General features: G+C 37.5%; 1 protein-coding gene across 4 annotated transcripts in view; it reads left to right on the top strand.

Moving 5' to 3' along the window:
* Window positions 1–20341, top strand: part of TBC1D5 (TBC1 domain family member 5) — a 320152-nt gene that overhangs the window by 283494 nt on the left and 16317 nt on the right. For 2 of the 4 annotated variants that reach the window (XM_040546783.1, XM_040546784.1), the window contains 2 exons: window positions 6945–6974; window positions 10808–10907. In XM_040546783.1, the coding sequence (XP_040402717.1) occupies window positions 6945–6974; window positions 10808–10907 (130 nt within the window). The remainder of the gene's footprint in view (window positions 1–6944; window positions 6975–10807; window positions 10908–20341) is intronic. The other 2 variants (XM_040546786.1, XM_040546782.1) reach the window with 1 other exon arrangement.

Here is a 20341-nt window from a genome sequence, read left to right as displayed (position 1 = left end):
GAAGCAAGAGTCTCCTTGGACAACGATAATTCTACTGTTAGAAATTTGAATGTTGGAAGAAAGAGTTCCTGACTATACTGAATCAGGGTTGCATTGCTTTCAGAGTTTGGGTTGTTGTTTTTTTTTTCGTTCTCTGTTTTATGTTTCTTTTTGAAGAACAGAAAGGCTGATTTATTTATTTATTTATTGTTATATTTATCATTTAATCATTTACCAATAATTAGTTGTTTCTATTTACATGCACAGAGCTTGGGAAAGCATTATATGATGCCATGCTTTTCTGTGTTGTTAGTGAAAGCACATAGAGGAAAGTCAGGATAGGACTACTGCCCAAAAACATACGACTTTTCGGGTGGATGCCTTCTTGCATTTTAATTTATTGGCAAATCTATCTTTATCTCATCCTAGTTGAACATCTCTATCTGTATTATAAAATTCCTTTCTTGGTTTTGATACTTACTTTCAATCAGAGCCCTCTGAACAAAATAATCTGATATTTTTTTTCAGTGTTGGTACATAACCTGATTTAAATTAGCTCCTAGCAGTCACACTGAATATTTTAGTGACCTTTCTTATGTCCTTCATTTTAGTTTCTTATTTTTCTCAGTCATATTTCCTCACCCCCTTCTGACATATGTTGTCACCGAGATATCATCACTAAGGACTATGAAGTGACAGTTCAGTTTCAGGTTCTCAACTAGGCAATTCTGCTCCTGAACTCACTTTTTTGAGCAGAACGGGATGCATCATGCCCTGAAGTGTTTTGACTTTGACAGCACTATGTTTTGATCTAGAATTCTAGGATTACTTTTTACCTAATTCACTCGTGCTTGCTCTTATGACCCTTGATGAATTTGGAGACACACAGTACTGCCAGAGAACAAAGTTTCTGTGTTGGAAAGCAACAAGTCAAAGTAATGATCAAGGCAGATGAAAAAAAGGGCAAAAAGGTATGCTTTCGTTCGTTTTGTATTTTCCTTAACTTCCTTTAATGTGGATAACTGCACCACCACTTCCTTCATTAATCTAACAGAGAATCTGTTTGTGCTTTAAGGAACGCACTAAAATAAGTATATAACTATCAGCAAATGCACCGTGCTATTTGTTACTCTGAGCACCTAGGTCTACTAACAGTAGTGAAATTAAGAAAGAAAAAAAAAAAAAGGCGGGGGGCGGGGGGGGGGCAAGAAGGAAACATATCCACTTAAACATTACCTGGACAGGCTGGAGAAGTGGGCCCACATGAACCTAATGAGGTTCAACATGACCCAGTGCAAGGTGCTGCACATGGGTCAGGGCAGTCCCAGACAGGAATACAGACTGATAGAAAGACAGACACATAGAAAGCAGCCCTGCGGAGAGAGACTTGGGGGGTTCTGGTGGACAAAAGGCTTGACATGTGCCAGCAGTGTGCACTTGCAGCCCAGGTGGACAACTGTGTCCTGGACTGCATCAAGAGGCATGGCCAGCAGGTCAAGGGAGGTGACTGTCCCCCTCTGCTCTGCCCTCATGAGGCCCCCACCTGCAGCACTGCATCCAGGTCGGAGGCCCCCAGCACAAGAAAGAAGTGGGTCTGTTAGAGTGGGTCCAGAGGAGGACCACAAAGATGATCAGAGGGCTGGAGCACCTCTCCTGTGTAGAAAGGCTGAGAGAGCTGGGGATGTTCAGCCTGGAGAAGAGAAGGCTCTGGGGAGACCTCATTGCAACCTTTTAGTACTTAAAGGGGTCTTATAAAAAGGATGGAGAGGGACTCTTTAATTGGGTAGATAATGATAGGACAAGGGGGAATGGTCTTAAACTAAAAGAGGAAAGATTTAGATTAGACATTAGGAAGAAATCCTTCACTGTAAGGGTATTGAGGCACTGGAACAGGGTGCCCAGAGAAGCTGTGAATGCTCCATCCGGGGAGGTGTTCAAGGTCAGGCTGGATGGGGCTTTGGCCAATGTGATCTAGTGGGTGGCATCCCTGCCCATGGCAGGTGGTTCCGTTGGAACTAGGGGATTTTTATGGTCCCTTCCAACCCAAGCCATTCTGTGATTAAACTACACTTTACCATCCTGGCATTATGCAGTCTGGAATGAGTTAAAACAATGTAAAATAAGAACATAATTCAAGTTCACCATGAATGCAGTCCATAGGAATAAAATATATAAGATTTATCTGAGAATATTATGCTTAAAATGTTGAATATTGTTGAAAGTGTACTCAAAATAATGAAAAATAGCAGTAGTAAAGATGTGAAAAATACTTAAGTAAGGTGCATTTGGAAATATATTAATAATGGGGTTAGTTCAACTCATACAGAAACAGACAAAAATAGAGCGGTAATGGTTCATCACAGGAAATGAGTATATAACCTCTATTTCTGCAGGAATTAATACCTGAAAGCAGTATCTGAAGTCCTTTGTGTTCTCCCACACAATTCACAAGTAACAAAATTCTCAAAGTAAAAGTGACAACATTCACTGACAATATACATCTGTGACATCCTTGGTGAATTTCATCAAGCAAAAGCAATTGTGCTCACATCTAATCATTTCATAGCTACTTCCACATAGAAGAAACTTTCTCTAGACATCTGCAAAGCAAAATGCGTCTTCAAAAGTCTCCTAAAAATTCTTCCTTTCCATTGGCAACAGTTTGGTTGCTAACATGCTGAAGCCATGTCTGTAAGACTGACTAATATTGCCATATTGTTTCCATGTCCTCCCCATATGTGTGTCTGTAGCCATCTGTTGTCTCTTGGCTTGCACTGTTAAATCCTTTAGAGTAAGTGGTTTTTTTTTTCCTTTCTGTTTTCATGGCGCCAAGGAGAGTGAGGTCTTGGTCTTGATGAGGGCCTGGGATTGATACAATTAAATAATAAATAAGTTAAATTAATAAATTAAACATTCTTTAATGTCATTTATTGTTCAAAAACAGTGGTTTCTGGTTTAAATGTCAGCATATGCTGTAGAGTATTCTGTGGCTGGCATGGATCATAAAAAAATTCTGTGGGTGTCAACTAACATTCATCTGTCAGGGGTTCAAGATTAAGAAGTTAAATCTTGTGTTTAGTTGCATTTAATTGTTAGATTCAAACAATTAAAATGAAATAAATTCTCACAAAGTGGAAACAATAACCACTACTTTTTTTATAGGGAAATTTGCATAAAAATTAATGAGATTCCATGCATCTGAATCTTGTTTAACATGTAAAACATTACCGATATCCTAAGGGTGTATAACTTGTGTATATTTTATGAATAAGCACTGGTAAGTCTCTAAGCAAGTCTTTGGCTTTAGAATTTCCTTGTATCAATGTAATTTTTTGCTATTGTTTTCCTCTAAATGTTTCAAAACCTCATCAGAATTATTTTAAAATTTGCCCTGCAAACTTGCCAAGAGGTCAGAGGATGATTCTTTAGGGTTCTTGCTATGTATACTGAAGGAGTTGAAAATATGACAGGGCAAATTAATATAGGAAATATCCAAGGGCTATTAACTAAAAAGAAAACAAAACAACAACAACAAAATCCATTTCTAGTTCAAGAAATCTCTGATTCACAAATCTTTGCATCCTCTGGGTGAGTATTCTGGCCAATACCACTACATGCTTGTATTATTACGTACTTTTTTCATCACACGTGATGCTACCCATCTTTGACCACCATCAAACCACCATCAAACAAGACACTAGTAAAACTAGGCCTTTGTTCCAACACAATTCTGTCACTTTTTGCAGTGTATTTTTAATCACAACATTTTTGTTTAAGCACCTTATGTACCTTTAAATACTCTTGAAGATAGTTTCTTTTCTGCTTCACTTACCACTTGGTAGTGCTGCCAAGCTGATCAACTTTCAGAGCCATTCAGCTCCAAGATGAATGGAATTTTGCCATTCTGAGTGTTCACAAATGAAGTATTGAGATATACATCATTGTAAGCCATTGATAACTGAGGGTTTCCTTTTCCTGGAGTTTCTACAAGTAAAACAGACGAAAATTTAATTTTTCTTTCACTTCCTGACCAGTAAGACTAAAAATTGAATGTTAGTATGGAAGAAAGACATTGCAGACTTGATTTCCTATATCTGTATTCCCTGTTTTCCAGCCCCTCTAGTTCCGTGTCTGTTCTCCCACCACGTATTTGGGAGAAACTTGCTTAAACTGATAAAAACAAGGTTGAGGAAGAATGGCTTCTGCCAAAACTATTTTTTCTTCAGACCTTGGCTTGTGTAGGATGCTAAATTCCAGTGGCCTTAATCATTTTTGGAAACCTTATTGCAGCTTGTAAAGTGATGAGCTGTAAAAGGATAGAATTACAATGTCAAAACTGTAAAACTTGCTGTAATCTGTTCTTGAAGGTGCTGACCACTTTTAGTTAGTCATAGCTGTTTTTCTGAAACAGTAAAATTTAATGAAAAACAGGGTATGGTAGAACCATCACTGATCTCATTATGAGTCTACTTAACTCAGGAGAAAAGGAAGGATATAAAAAATTTATTTCCTGAGCTGTCTTTGTAAAGGTGAGAAGATAGATGAAAGGAAAGGTAATAAAAAGGGAAGAGCAAGCCTTGGACAAATGGAGAGCACCAGAACTGTATAGATTTAAAAAAAAAATAGCAAAGATATGGCAAATCATTAATCATAAAAGAATCAGTCTTCATGGCAAAAGGAAAAGGAGATACAACAATGTAATCAAAGTTCCGGATACAGATAAGAAGAAAGAAAAGTTTGAGAAACGTATATGTAAATCACTTTTTTTGCAGATTCAGTCTTACCACAACAATGAAAATAGGTGGAGATGTGGATATGGAGGTACTCGAATAGATTCTTGCTTTGACTAGAGACATAAATACTAGCCTACCTTATACTATTAGTGAAATATAAATCAATGTGGCATCACAAATAACCCAGTTCCTTTTCATTCTCACATTAAATTTGTTATGGATCATCTGTAAGGCTCTAAATCATCAGGAATGTTGAAGATGTGGAAAAGTTTTTTGAGGACCCTGGGACTAAATTTTCAGAAAATATTGTTAAGATGTTGTATTGAAAAATAACGTCATTAAATGTGTACAGCTTGGTCTTGCATGTCTCGTGCAGTGATTCTTTTGTTTGATTTTCTGCTTGATTTGGTTTTCTTCCTCATAATACAGCTTGCAATATTAGACAATTGTGAGCTTATATGCTTTGTAGGACATGTTGCTCAATAATTTGGCAATGATTTTTTGTTCTGATTAGTTATGTAGACGATTGATTGTTTTTTATTTTTTGGTCAGCTGGTTAACCTTTGAGAGCTATGGCAGAATAAGTCTGAATCACTGCTCACGTGTTTGTGGTACTGCGTCTGTCCATTCAGCTGGAAGGTCGGTTTCTCAAGGAAGGAAGGATCATAATGGTTTTCTTTTAACTTATGTTTGGTCCGTTCGAAGAGTTTGTAAGTCTCTGCTCATGCATAAGAGGGATCAAATCATCAATGCTACAAAATAAAAATGGTATCCAGGGAACTCACTGTTTCAGCACAGTGAAGCACAAAAGTTGGCGTTTACAGAATGGAGCAGGGAATACTGTCTGGACAGGAATAGACAGCATCTGCACAATACCAGTTATAAATCAGTTGTTTCATTTACTATTGCTAAAGAATTTGACTTCAGAATATTGAAAAAAATGTGTCCTTTTTTCTGAGGGGCTTTATGGTTTTGCTGCTTACCTTTACAAAGCTGTAAAACGTTCATAATTTGCAGAACAATTTTAGAAAGATCCTGTAAGTAGATTAGATTTAGAAATGTTGATTAGAAGTGACTTCTGCTCAAACTGCTATTTGGAGCAGGACAATCACTAACATTGGATCAGGTCAGCGGCTTTGAATAGGAACTCTAACACTTCTATGAGTAACCTCTTCCATTGCTGCACTGCTCTCCTAAAGAAAAACATTTTCCTAGTGACCAATTTGAACCTTCCAAGAGGCAATTTTTGGCCTTCTGTATCTTGTGCCACTGCTGAGAATTTGATTACATCATCGTTGTAACTCCTTGTAGTTGCAGGCTCCCAGTATTCCCCTTAACCTCCTGTTTGCCAAAGTAAACAAGCCCAGCTCCCTCAGCCCATCCTCCAGACCTGTAACCAGCACAGGAGCCCTGCATTGTACCTACTCCAGTTTTTCCAGTGTCCTTGAGCTGATGGCCTAAAATATTACTCAAGGCAAGGCCTCAAGAGCACTGAACAGAGGTGGATAATGACTTTCCTGTATCTGCTGACCACACATTCCTCCTTAGGCAGCCCAGAGCACTATTTGCACTACTTGTGAGGGTAGTGCTTTGTTAGTTCACATTCAACCCAGCAGCCACTGTAGCCTATGTAACCTTTTCAACAGGCCTGAAACATAGCTAGTTCCTTTCCTGTCTATACTGCTGCATTGCTTTTTTTCTCCCCAGGTGCAGAATTCTGCACTTCATTAAGTTTCTTAAACAGAAACCTCAAAAAAGTTTCTTTTGCTTAGGCCTCCAGTGTCTCATGGTCTTCCTGAATTGCAGTTCTGACGCCTCCCAGTTTTGCATCACCTGAAAATCTGCTGAATATGCATTATGTCCCCTCATCTGAGCTGTTGCTGAAGATACTAATCAGTATCTCTGTAGCAGTTCATGAGTTACTGTGCTCATTTCCAACCACTAACTGGATGTAATGCCATTGACTCAACCATTTGAGCTTGGGGGAGGCTGACCAATTTTCAGCCCATCTACAATGTTTTTGTTCAGCCCATTCTTCCTCACGTTGTAAATGATGAAACTTTTGGAAATGTGTCAAAAACCTAAATGCAGTCAAAGTATATTGCATCCACTTCTCTGCCTTCATCCGCATGACCAGTCATTTCATCACGAGTGTGATTTGCACTTGGTAAATCCTTGTTGACTTCTCTTGATTATTGTCTTGTCCTTTGCGTGTTGGAAATTGTTTCCAAGAGGACATGCTCCACGAATTCCAGGACTAAGGTGAGGCAGTTTCTTAGATTCTTCTTCTCCCTTTTCTTTAATATGAATGTAAAATTAACCTTTCTCCAGTCATCAGGGTTGTCCTGTAATAGCAATGATTCTTCATGGATGATAGCAAGTGGTGTTACAATCACATCATCAACTCTTTCAGCACCCATGTGTGTATCTCATTTGATTCCATATATTTGAACACATTTGGCTTCTTCGGGTATTCATCAACTTATTGCTCTCCCACTCATAGCCATACCTCTCCTTCCCAAGCTGCACATGCAGAGGTCTAGCAGCGGACTTTGCCTAAAAAGCTATAGGCAAAAATAGTATTGCTGCAGACTTTTCCATATCATCTAGCATTTTGTTATCTCCCCTAATAAGCAATAGATGGACATCTTCTTTGAACCTCCTTTTGCTGCTATCATACTTGTAAAATTCCTTCTTGTCACCCTTTAATGTCCCACATTAATTTTAGCTCCAGCTGGACTTTGTCCTTCCTAGTGTTGTTCCTGTGTCCAAGCAATGCTTGTGTGCTTGTCCTTTGTTTCCTGTCATTGTTTCCACACATGGGCTTTCCATTTCCACAGTTTCCATTTCAATATATGCTTTTATCATTTTAGTTCGTTAAGAAACTCCTTGCTCAGCCAAGTGGCCTTCTGAATACCTTCTCCATAAGTGCTGCTTCTTTATGTATTTCTGGGTTAGGTCCCTGTTCCATGGCAAATTAAACTTCTAGTCCTTTGCACTAGATTAGCAAGTCTGTTAACAAAGATGTTCTTCCCTGTCTTTGCCAGGTGTATCTATTCTCATTTTAAATTGTCCTTCCTCATCAAATGAGGTGTCACAATCAAAGTAGTACAAGCCCTGCTAGTGCCACCAAATATGTAGCCATATGTGTGGTCTGTTGGATACACCTCCTGCTAGCCAGGCTTTTCCCTTTTGCCACAGGATTAAAGAGAAACGATACAAGGATTCCTGCCCCATTCACCCTTGCCCAAGAGCCCTACAGTTGCTTTTGAGGTAAAATGGTTTCATATCACCACCTAATTGGTGTCTGCATGAAAAAGCAGACAGAAATCAGAACATTAGGTTACCCCAAATAGTCTTTCTGCAACACCACAAATTGAGGCTCCAGGCAAGCAACAAACCCTCCTAGGTGATGTGTCTGGCTGGCATACCCAGAGAGTCACCAACCACTCACTGCCACTGATCACTTTGTCTTGGTAGCTCTCTGATATGGTGTCCAACCTGGATTCTTCCTCTGAGGGAGCTTGTTCATCCCCTCTGCTGCCTGGGCCCTGCACCATTGGCCAGCCTCCCTGCTGCCAGAAGTCACAAGCCTCCAGTTTCCATTCCCTTAGGAGTGCATGTCTTTTTCCCATTCCATCAAGCCTCAGTTGCACCTTCCCTGTCAGTGGCATAAACTTTTGCACCTTGAAAGATCTTGTCAGTCTCCTCTTCATCATCCCCGATGCAACAAAACGCACCAGCTGCTCCACACCTGCTGCAGCAACTCTAGCAGAGCAAACCTCCCACCAGGGTGGTCACCCTCAGGGCTCCATATGCACTGAGGTCGGCACAGCACTGCAGGTGACTGGCCCAGCAAGGGCAGGAGTTATGTCTTGTAGCATGTCACCACCGTTTGGGTGTTGTCTTCTTATGCAATCAGTACTTCTGGGTCTCTTGTGTGTCAAATGCCGAGTTAACTGCCTTGCTTATTTGTTCATCCTGCTGGCAGCGCTCCTTGGTGCCTTTCCTGAGGGTGCCAGATAAATAAGAAGCTCAAAGTGCATTCACTCAGCCTTTTGCAAGATTTCCCGCTTGGCAACAAACCTCTTGCACTTTCTGTGAGTTCCTGGCCACAGTGCCTTCCTTTGTAAGCACTGGGTATGCTGAACGCTTCTGCAGCCCATGCTAGATTCCAAATGAGCTGAAGGAGTGGTACTCAGCACCAGTCTCCCATGCCAAAGGAAAGGGAGTACCTTTCTGTACTCTTGTACAATTGAAAAGGCTAGTTTTGTAATCTGCTCAAATGGATAGAGCTGTCCAAAAACATTTAAAAATCAATTTACTGCTGTTGTGGTCCATGAATAAGAAAAAATAGTGTGGGAAACATGGAAATTTAAATTATGTGAAATTAAATTTTCTTATTCAGTTGTAGGAGATAAAACGGTTTTCTATTACTGACTAATGTTTTTAGGAAATTGATGTTTATTTATAGAAAAATACTCAAATACTGTTTCCTTTCCCCATCTTACAGCTAGATTTAGTGAACTGGCAATTTAAAATTTGTGGTAGATTATTTCTTCCAATTGCTAGATTTCTATATGTAGTAGGAAAAGGTCTTCTGCCGGGACATTTCTTGAAGAGCTTGTATAGGCTGTGACAGAACTGCAGGCTTTAAATGAGTTTAGTCTTTCAGAATCCATAAATTGCCAATATCAAATCAGTCCCTTTGAGGCTTAAATTGACAAGAGTATGAGGGTGGGTAAAATAAGGTGAGGGTTTATTAACATAGGGAAATAGTAAAGAAAAAAATTACTTAATGGTAATTATAGGTGCGAGGAAAAAGTGCATAAGGAGAAAGTGATATTTCTGGATCTTGCAAAATGCTACTGTTTTTTTCAATTGCTTTTGGATATATGCTGTATTAGTGCTAAGTTTCCTTTTCTTGCCTCTGTGTCTCAGTTTGTGATGAAGATTAAGATCACTTGTATGTTTAAATCCAGATTGATTCAGGCTGATCAGTTTGGGAATTTTTTCATTTGAAATGTAATTCACACTTATGTTCAGCAATCCCCATCAAACAAGGGTATGATAAGACTGAAAGTCCTAAGAAAAACAGCATGCTGAAACGTTGCTTTGCCTTTATCTTTTTGAATTCAATTGCATTCCTAAATAAAACAAAACAAAAAATTGCTTGATACTCTATGTGTTTAAGCTTTGAAGGATTTTTTCTTAAAAAGCGATGACTTTCTCTGCCGTATGGTCATTAAGTCAAGACTGGATGCAAGTGTAGATAGCAAACAAAGGTGTTCAAAGAGAAATTCTTCATTGAGGTAGTTTCCATTGCATATACAGGTCATGTGGCTTAAAATTAGGCCTTAAAATCAATAATCTGTTCTTAAAAATTGTATTTTAAATTACACTTGATGTATCTTTATTAAACAAATTGATAATTCAAAGTAACAGTTTTACAGTATGTGAGCTGCAAATAGTTTTCACCTAAACACTGTATAAGAAGTTTTGTGTAATTGCAATTGCCGTGGCATAGAAGTGCAGGTTTTTAATACAAGTAGAGTGTGATGTGTGACACAAATAAATACTCCAAAATTTATAATAGTAGTGCACCCTTGAGGTGTGACATTAGGTCTCATTAAATGTACACCTTAAAATAAAAAGGAATTTTTCTGAGGTGTCAAATGGATTGCTGTAAAAATTACCCTGCCAGAAGTGTGTATTTTTCTCCTTGATAATTTTTTTCAACTATTGCTGTTGTACTGTGTTTCTGGAAAAGAAATAAGAAATCTTAACCTTTCATGGATAATGTAGGAGAATGTAGGCAGTTTTTTCTTAGATTCTTTAAATGAAAAAAAGGGTAGTGTTAATAAAAATTGAAACTTTAAGACCAAACCCTATTTCCATGAAATAACAAAATAATTTAAAAGTCTTTTAATAAATACATCTGGAAGGTGATTCTCTTTATTTCCAAAATTTGCTGAAGAACAAAGAATTAGAATTAGAAGACATCTAAACATGTCAAGGGTTAGCTTACCAATTTTACTGTATATCATAAAAAGGTGTTTGTTTATTTAAAAATGCTAATAATGTTTTAATTGTAGGAGGAGGAATTGGAGGCCCAAATTTCATTTCTACAAGGACAGCTAAATGACTTGGAAGCCATGTGCAAATATTGTGCGAAGATGATGAACACACACCTTGGTAAGTGCAGTATCCTCTATTAGCCTGCTAATCTTTGCGAATGCTCTTCTGATGTTTGTATTACAACTAAAATAATATTTATGTAGTACAGTGCATATTATTTTAGAAGTCACAATGAAAATTGAATTAAGGTACCCAGTTGTTCTATCAGATTCTGCCAACCACTGTACCTTCATCCTGTCATACCTTTAAACTTGAGAGTGTGTTAGCCACTGATGATGCTAAGAAAAAATTAGAAGCGTTTCAGCACAGATGGTCTTTGTTCTTAAGATTTATTTTATTGTAAGAGGCTTGCTAGAACTCACAGCTCATTTTGTAAGCCCATTTGCAGTTCAATAGTCCCAGAATGATACTTGGTGCATGTAGTGATAGCTGTATAAAATTCATATACTTTCATTAAATCTAACACCTGCACGGTCTATGCCGATCACCTTCTTTATGTAAAAATGTGCTACTGTATGCAGACTACTTTGTAGTATTTTGCTTAGACCAGGAGAAATATATTAAGGTAGGAGTTATATTAGGAAAATAATCAACAAAGACTCTAATTTATAATTTGATTTATATGTTGCCAAGACAAATCAGAGAAAGTAAACAAAAAGCTTCAGTCGATTCAGGTATAAATATACTTAACTAGGCTTTGATAAAAGCAGCAATTTTAAACTGTGTTGCACCAAAGTCCAAAAGTTACTATATTTAGTTATGTGCAAAAAGGACTGTTGTTAAGAAATCAGGGCACAACTGCAATAATTTTAAGATTTGTTTATAGCCTGCAACATCACAGTCCAAGCAAAATAATTTAAAGTTGAGTGTTTCAGTGGGTAGAACTAAATATATGACACCTAAATTTACCAGATCAAAAATATCAGATGTGAAAGCCACGTTGTACTTGTATTTTCATTTTCTTTTATGTGAGTGTCTGTATAATTTTAGTAGCCACTGTTATGATCCTAGGAAAAGCTATAAATACTGTGTTATTTGAAAGTTTGGAATCACAGCCTTCAAAAGCCAAGGGTAAACCTCTAAGCCCAACAGTTTTATTCTGGTGTAGTGTGTTGCTTCTGTGAGGGCATCTGGGCAATGATGAGACTGGAGGCAAGCTCAAGGTGTTATTTGCTACTGAAATGATGAGGGAAAGAACAGTGTATCAAGAAAAAAAGCTAAAGTTTCTTTCTTGGCCTACTTTCGGGGCCAGTAGTCTCCCACAAGCAGCATGGAGCTGTTTCCTACCCGCGGACAGGGCAAACTGCCCCCTGTGCACCTCTGGCTGTGGGTGTGTGCTGAATGTACCAGCACTGCTTCCAGAGCCCTCCGGCCTAGTTTGTCCTAGCTGACTCCCTGATCTTCTCCACAGTATTCCTGCACATCTTGTCAACACTGTGGGCTCTTAACTTTGTAAACTTGGGTTAGACTAATGCATTTAAATCCTGTAGAGATTAACAGCTATGCATGTGTCCTGGTTTCAGGTAGGATAGAGTTAACTTTCCTCCTAGTAGCTGGTATGGTGTGTGATTTGGATTTAAGATGAGAGTAATGTTGTGGTGCTGAGATGCCACCAACGTTCCCAGTTCCTGCTTTTGTAGCAAACTGAAGAGGTTAGGTGTCCCCAAATTAGCTAGCAGATAACCCATGGGAAGGCAGAAATAAAACCAATGTGATATTAGCCCGTATGACCTGAAATCTGTCAGTCACATTCATCCTGGTGATCTGAGCGGTATGTGCCAGCAGACTGCCCAAGAAAATGGATTCTCTATAGCACCAGAGAGCACCCACTGAGGATTATCTCCTGTATCCATCACTTCTCAGGGCTTGAGGGAATGGCAGCAAAATAAAACTCAGAAAATATCTGGTCATTTCTGGGTCAGAGGAAAGGTTAGGAAGGGCCAATATTGCAACTAGTCCAGTACTCCCCCAGGTATCTCTTACCCATGAAAATGACTTCATTTCAGAGACCACAGAGCAGATAATAATCAGTTATATTGCTCCTCTTGTAATCTTCGGGACACTTAAGGATGTTATTTCTTCCTGTAAGGCTGAGTTTTTCTGATTTCATGACCCAGCTTTTGGCTCTTGTAACTTTCTTGATAACAAGATTGAAAATCCTCATGTATCTTAGCTATATAAAGTGGTCAAGTAATCTCTCAACAGTGTCTTTACTTCGGGTTGCTTTTTACACCAGATCATTTTTGTGGTCTTCCTTTGAATTTTTCAGGGTTTTCACATGCTTTTTGTAGTGTATTAATCAGATCACAATAAGCTGTACTAGCAGTAGGCTCAGCAAAGTGGTCATTTAACAAAGGGAAGGTCATCTGTGTACTTTTACATACTATTCTTCTTTTTAAACATATTTAGTGCAGCATCACATTAGTGCACTTTGATACAGTGGTAGGTTGAGGTGATAATCCACTATGACCTTTAAAATTTTGTGAATCACAGCTTTCTAAGCACACTATTTTATCCTGTTGGCATAGTTAGGAAATGTTTATTTCCATATGTGTTCCTTGTATTTGATTATGTTAAGATTCATTTGTTGTTATTTGACTTTTTAGATGAATAATTCAGGTTATTCTGCAATATACTATGTTTTCTGCCAGCACTATAAGAAAACATATACATTTAGTAGTTGCCTAAATTATTTATAAAAATACATGTAAAACTTGAGGAGCTCTACAAAACCAATTCCTTAAACAAAGAATTAGACAATATTTTTAAGAATTATTAGTTTTCAGTCTAAGTTTTACTTTTTTAATTCGATAAAGTTCTTATTGAAAACATTTTTAGATGTCTGTTTAAAACAGTTTTTTCAAACTTCATTACTCAATTTATACTCTTTTTCCTGTATTGACTGCACTACATTTGCAAGTCACTTTTTAACAAAACAATATTAATTCTAGCTTATGAAATTGTATGTCCAGTGACCATTCACCACAGAACTATTCAATTTGCACTATAAATTAGAATATCAAACAATAGGATGTTCTTTCACTTACAAGAGGGATCTTGATGACAGTCAAGGACAGTTACTTCATGACAGATATGTTGCATTATAGCTCTGATATAATCAAGATAACTATGAAGTCATTTGTTCTGTTTTGAATCCCTAGTAATTTATAGTCTATTTATATCAAATCCAGTTATACCAAGTGTATCTTTATATGATATCCTTTTAGAAAATAATATTGTTTAATTAAAATCTGTCAGAATTCTCCTTTGCCATAGAAAGTTATCACGTTTCTTTACCAAGAACATTGTATTTCTATAGGTTTCAGCAAATTACTGCTAATATTGTATTTTCTTTGCATAGTGCATGAGGAAAGACCACAGGGATAGAACAGCAGTTTTTATTTTGTTCATATATTCAAAGATGCTTTCATTAAATGTTTATCTATTTCCGTAAATAACACATACAGTGTACCACACAGCAACGGCATAATTAACTGCTTGTAATATCAAGGGATGTTACCATGGAAATGAATGATGGTTCCGAAATATTATTACTTAGTGCTATGTGTAGAAATTAGAAATAGTCTTTTGATCAGGAAAACGGAGGAAAGTCATTCTGTGATACTTGTCTCTTTCTTAGGGCTGAGCATCAGAAAGAGCTTTAATTTTCTTCCCCCTCTCCTTTCACCACTGAAGCGTGGCTAAGGTGGAATGCCTTTTAATGCCTCCAAGGACAATTGTTGAAATTTGTGTATATAAAACTGGCAGCCAGGAGGCAGATTTTGCTTCTGTTACAGCCCTTCTCCACCAGCTTGTCTTAGACTTTCCAAAAAAAAAAAAATTCCTTGTGTTCAATTTTTCGATTAATGAAATGAAGACACATCCAATCTTGTAAGACTATCCTGTGGCTTTGGTCTTAATATAAATGCAGAATAGTACTCAGCTGATAGTGAAAAAGTATATTTGCCATAGCTATTACTATTCCGGCATTATCACTGATAAATTTTCCTGATGTTTCTTTTTCACATACACTGGCCCTTTTCAGGAAATAATATTGTTGCGTGTGCCTTTAGTAATGAGGTAATGTTCTTCAACATTTTTCTTTCTTTGAGGCATTTTTCTGCTAGTGCACATAAACACTTCAAGGCTCAATGATTCAGAAAGCTGTAATATACTGGTTAAATATTGCAATATTGTAACCTGTCATAATGTTACTTACTTTATGAATAATTTTGATTGCTTTCCTCTTTTCTTTTGACTATGTGGAAAGAAAATCATCAAAGTAGCAAGTGCATTCAGAAGAATATTTTTCCTGGTAAATTTGACCTTTGTCTGATACAGCAGATCATGAATAATTTGTCTACGAGATACACACTCAAATATCACTCAAAAGGCACCACAATATCTGCTGGAATGCTCCTCTCTTATCCTTCACATTCGACTTGGGACTGATTTTGAGGTCTTAGTTCAGCATGGAGTGGGTCCAGAGGGTCTCAAACAGCAAAGGACCAGCCCAGGATTAAAGCACAGTGTCTTAACAAAAAACGAATTAAAACTCTGGAGAAGTATCAATCCTCCATAGGCAAGCACTAATGGGAGAGGTTGTGAAGGATGTTTATGAGCTTGCCAGGTTTGTTGCAGAAAGAAAACTGATGAATTTTTAAATGTGATCTGTTTATAAGGGACAGGAAACAATCCATCATCACAGTTCTTAAGACTGAAGGACCTGACATTAGTTTCCAGCAGAGATATAGTTTCAGATCTCCAAGTATGTAAAAATTTAGCAAATAATCGACACGTGTAGTACAGGAAGTTCTTTTCATGAGAGGCAATTTAAAGGAACATTGGTTCCACGTTAACTCGGATATGTGGATCTTTATATAGAAACTATTCTTTTTTGATTGGCAATTCATCAGGTTATGAAAGTACAGAAACTAAGGACATTCCACACTTGCTTTGCTTAAGGGCAGCGCTATGTAAATGTAGGCGGGTTGCTTCCACAGCTAGCTGAGGTCCAGGAGCAATTTAGCTGCTCTCTCACAGCATACAGCCTGAGCTAATAAGCTCTGTGGACTCATACCACCTCTGCAAAGAGCTAGCTCACATGGTTCAGCACAACACCCTAGAAATATGTGCAAAGGTACCCAGTTATACAGAATAAACATAAGTCTGCCTGGTTTTATTAGTTTCATCTTCGTTCTGGCACAGCTTAACTTGAGACAGCTGCTAGACAGACATTCATGTGGGTCTCTGAAAAACATTGCTCAGTATCCAGGTTTTTAAATCACTTCTTGTCTTGGAGGCAACATCACTAAAACCTCTCAGCTCTGACCTGCACCTGGTAAGTTTACGCTTAAGCATGCTGGCTTAGCTGAGCCAAAGCAAATAAATCCTTCTCTGAGCTATCTGTACCAGGCTGGTTGAGTTGTCCTTACGGTGCATTTTCTAATGTTTCTGCTATCTGTAATATGTTGCTATGTCCTTCACCAGTATTACAGTACATCTCTGGTCCTCCAGTATGGATTATAGAAGGGAGGTCGAAAGGTGAAGTTTTCATCCTCCTCCTTTTACGTGCCACTGAAATGACATGCTAGCTCTAGGCTTTCATATGTAGACTAGATAACTGTACTTTTTTACAAAATGTCCAGAAGTTACAGCGTCACAGTTAAAAAATATATATATATATATATAAAAAAAAAAAACAACAAGAAATATAGTCTTTTACCTAACTAAGTGGCTTACTATTCACAGAGAGCATCTCTAGGATATATCCCTGCCACAGGCATCAGGAAATTCTGGCAATTGTTAGACTCACTTACACTTATACTGCCTGACATGTTCCAGATAAACATTATTCAGAAGACTCATTAAACATAGTTCAAAGCCACCTTTTCACTGTAATTATTGCAAACAATGAGCACGGAACAAAAAATATAAAAATATAGGAACAGAAACTTACAGGATATAGTTGGTGCATAATTTTAGTCACTGTGTGAAATAGCACCTTTAAAACCTTAATTAGATTGGCTTCATCCATCCCTCTTTTAACAGTCAATGGAGTTGTTACAGGGATGCATTTCATTATAAAGATCACTTGCAGTGGGGGAGGGAAGAGGAGGAGAGAGTTTATTTAATTGCTCATTATTTAGAGGCTGATATATTACTCAATATAGATCTGGGTGCACTGCTTGTAAAATGTCTGCACTATAGTACTGAATTCTTGGTTTATGTATCATGTGAAAAAGGGAAAGGTTATGAAATTTTTGTAAGTATAAAATGAAATTATTCTGCTGCCCTGGGTTGAAATGAAATGCTTTTTTTTTTTTTTTTTTTTTGAGGTAGTAAGTACATTAAATGAGTTCCCTCATGCTTGGGACGTAAATAAAACAATCCATAGTTCACAAATTCTGTGTGATTAGAAATGCTGTAAGTAAAAAAGGCCACATCAAACAGAGTCCTTTGAGTCTAAGGGGGTTGCTGCTTTGGTTAAGATTAAAGATGTAAAATAACCTATAAAAATCACTTACAAATACAGAACATTAACAGATTTATTAAACAATATGGGAGTGGTTACTGTGAAACAAATATTTGTTATATAGCTTTGGATTCAGATTCTCACTTCTGGTCACACTCTATTTATAAATATATATGTGTGTAGGAAGAATGAAAGTGTAATTCTTTGTGCCCCGTGACTTTAAACCACCTTTTTGTCTCTTAAAGGTAACTCTTAAGGTCAAAAACGCACAGTTAACCAGTAGAGAGCTGCTTTCTTTCTACAACTGTGCTAATCCTGAAAGTCCCAACTGTGATAGGCACCTACAAACCCTTTCATCCCGGCAGTCTTGATGAAAAAGAGAAGATTTAAATAATGATGCTTACACACCCCATCATTACCTAAATTAACACCTTTCCTTGCAAGTTTCAGCAAATTCTTGTCACGGTGTTTAATTCCATTGATCCTTTTCCTTCACTTCTTGTAGTGAGCATCTTCCTCCTACTGACAACCACTGACAATCCACCCTTTCTTTCCCAGCTTCTCTCAGGCATTGGATTGTCTTGTGATGTTATCTAGCAGTTATCTAGCTTATCATATATGATACGTTTCTTTCACTCTTCACCCTTTGTTTAGCCTTCCATTGTTGCCCATCATGTTCAGAATACATGCCATTCTTTAGAAGAAGGGCATAGAGCTATTTGAATGATGCTAGAAACCAACTTTTCTCACTGAAGAGGACTGCAGTAGGTAGATGGACCAGGTGACCTGGAAAAGTTCCCATCTTCAGAACAGAGCAACAGCATGACTCAAAACTTTTCAGTGGGAGCAAACAGAAATTCAGCAAATCTATCAAATCTGCGCAACATATTCAAAACCGCAGAGAAAAAAAAAAGGAAACAGGAAAATTACTTTCCTTTAACATGTGTTAATAATTTTTTTTATTAATGGGAATGTAACTACATTTCACAGCTGGGATTGACTTGCTTTTCAGTCATAATCTGGGATCAAATCCAGTACTATTGTCACTAATCTACTCCCAAGGACTTCTGCGTAAGTGATACAAATATGACTCAAGGCTTGCAATATCTTTCTTTTTTAAGTGAAAGCTAGTGTAAATTGGAATCTCTTCTACTAGACACAACAGTTTCACGTACAACTTGTGACACTGCTAAATGGACATATTGTAGAATTCAGTGATTTGTGACATCAGACCTCTCAGGAACAATAAACAGAACTTGCAGTCATCTTACCCAAAACCCAGATGGATACCTACCCTCCATGGATACCTGAAAAGTCTTAAAGAGCATAGCATTGGTTTCAGCAGTAGTGCCCTATCTTCTCATGGCATGTTTGACACAAATGTCTTCTTCTGTTACAGAAATGCCATAGATATAAAAGGTTAGAAACAACTGTTCACAATGAACAGAGAGACTATAGTTATAGTAGAGTGAGATCTCCTAAATCAAAAAGTCTCAAAAAAATGCCCCCAAAAAGTTATAAAATACATGTAAGTAATTAACACAAACTAGTTTGAATAATACAATGAAGTTTATAAATCACCCTATTCTTTCTCCCCAGCCTTCTGGAGATGGCACTTCAAGTTAGTATCTATGCTTTATCAACCTCAGTCCATAAAGAGAATAGAAAAGTCCTATAGCTGTAGTCAGGATACATAATTTCTCTATCTATGCTACTTGAAAATTGAAAGCACTTGTTTCAAACTGAGTATTCCTTCCTAATAAAGAATAGTCTTTAGTTTAGATGTTTTAGGTTTTCTTCCAGGTTAACTTATTCATTTATTCGATATATGACATGCATCATAGAAAAGGGCCTTAAGAATATTTCAATGAAATCTGGGGCATTTATGGATGTTTGCTGTCAAAACTTTCAGTCTGTTCAGGTTTTTATGTGGCATTTAACACAATGGTATTTGAGTAAATCATTCTGCTTGTAAAATCAGAAACAGTTTTAATGAATTCAGCCATACAAGAAGGAGAAAACCTTGTGTTTTAGAAACCTCTGCATGATTTACAATAACTGTCTTTTACACAGCCATAGCAATTTTAAGGTGTAGTGTCTGCAATCTACTGCAGTATGAAGGAAGTATTTAGAGTGTAAGGAAGAGAAATAGTAAAGTTTTCTCTTAGGATAGGTTCCAATTTCTTATAGCTATTAAGTTTGTCACTTATGCAGAACGAATTCTTATTTACTTGTCACTTCACACTACAGTGATTTTTTAATTCTGGTGAACGTAAACAGCAACAGGAAGACAGTGATTCACAGAAGGAAAGAGGGGAAAAAAGTCACTTTGAACTTTAAGAAAAATGTGTTGCTCGGAAGTGCCCAGAGGCTGGTGGTCCTAGTAGGTGTTTGTAGTCGTGGATAAAGAGGGATGCACATGAAATGTGCAGATGTCATTTGTCTCAGCAATGATCAGGACTGTACATTCATGTAAGCAGTATGGGATAGTACAGTATTTTACCACCATCAGGGCCATAGATTCTAAAAAAAATAAAAAAAGAGCTCTGTATAGCCAGAGGATGCTCTCTCACCTGCCATGGGAGTCATGGTGTCCATGCTTTTTATATATTCTTTTGGGAAGCGCAGGATGTCTGGGTATACACTCGTCTTTGTACACGACAGCACTGACACAGACATAATGTATATGTTAAGCATTATTTGCTCTTAATATGTAAATTGGAGTTCATAGTTAGAGTTGATCTTGCCTTTGAACAAAAGATGGGCAAAATTACCTCATGACCCCTCCAGTCTCATTCCCTGTACGTCTGAAATTCTGTGCATTTCTATGAGTTGATGGTTGGTGATTTTTTACCCCATATTTCTGTGATTTTGCAAGCATTACCACGCATTAAATATTAACCCTGATTTCATAAAAACAATCATACAAAAGGACTGGAATATGTGGCATGAAAGAGAGGAGTTGTCTGTATGCCTTGACATATGCTTGAACTTCGGGGTTTTTTTGTTTCCTCTT

Source organism: Cygnus olor, chromosome 2, assembly GCF_009769625.2.
Source record: "Cygnus olor isolate bCygOlo1 chromosome 2, bCygOlo1.pri.v2, whole genome shotgun sequence".
Lineage (NCBI taxonomy): Eukaryota > Metazoa > Chordata > Aves > Anseriformes > Anatidae > Cygnus > Cygnus olor.
The sequence above is the reverse complement of the archived record's forward strand: the minus strand, read 5'-3'. Positions and strand labels throughout refer to the sequence as shown.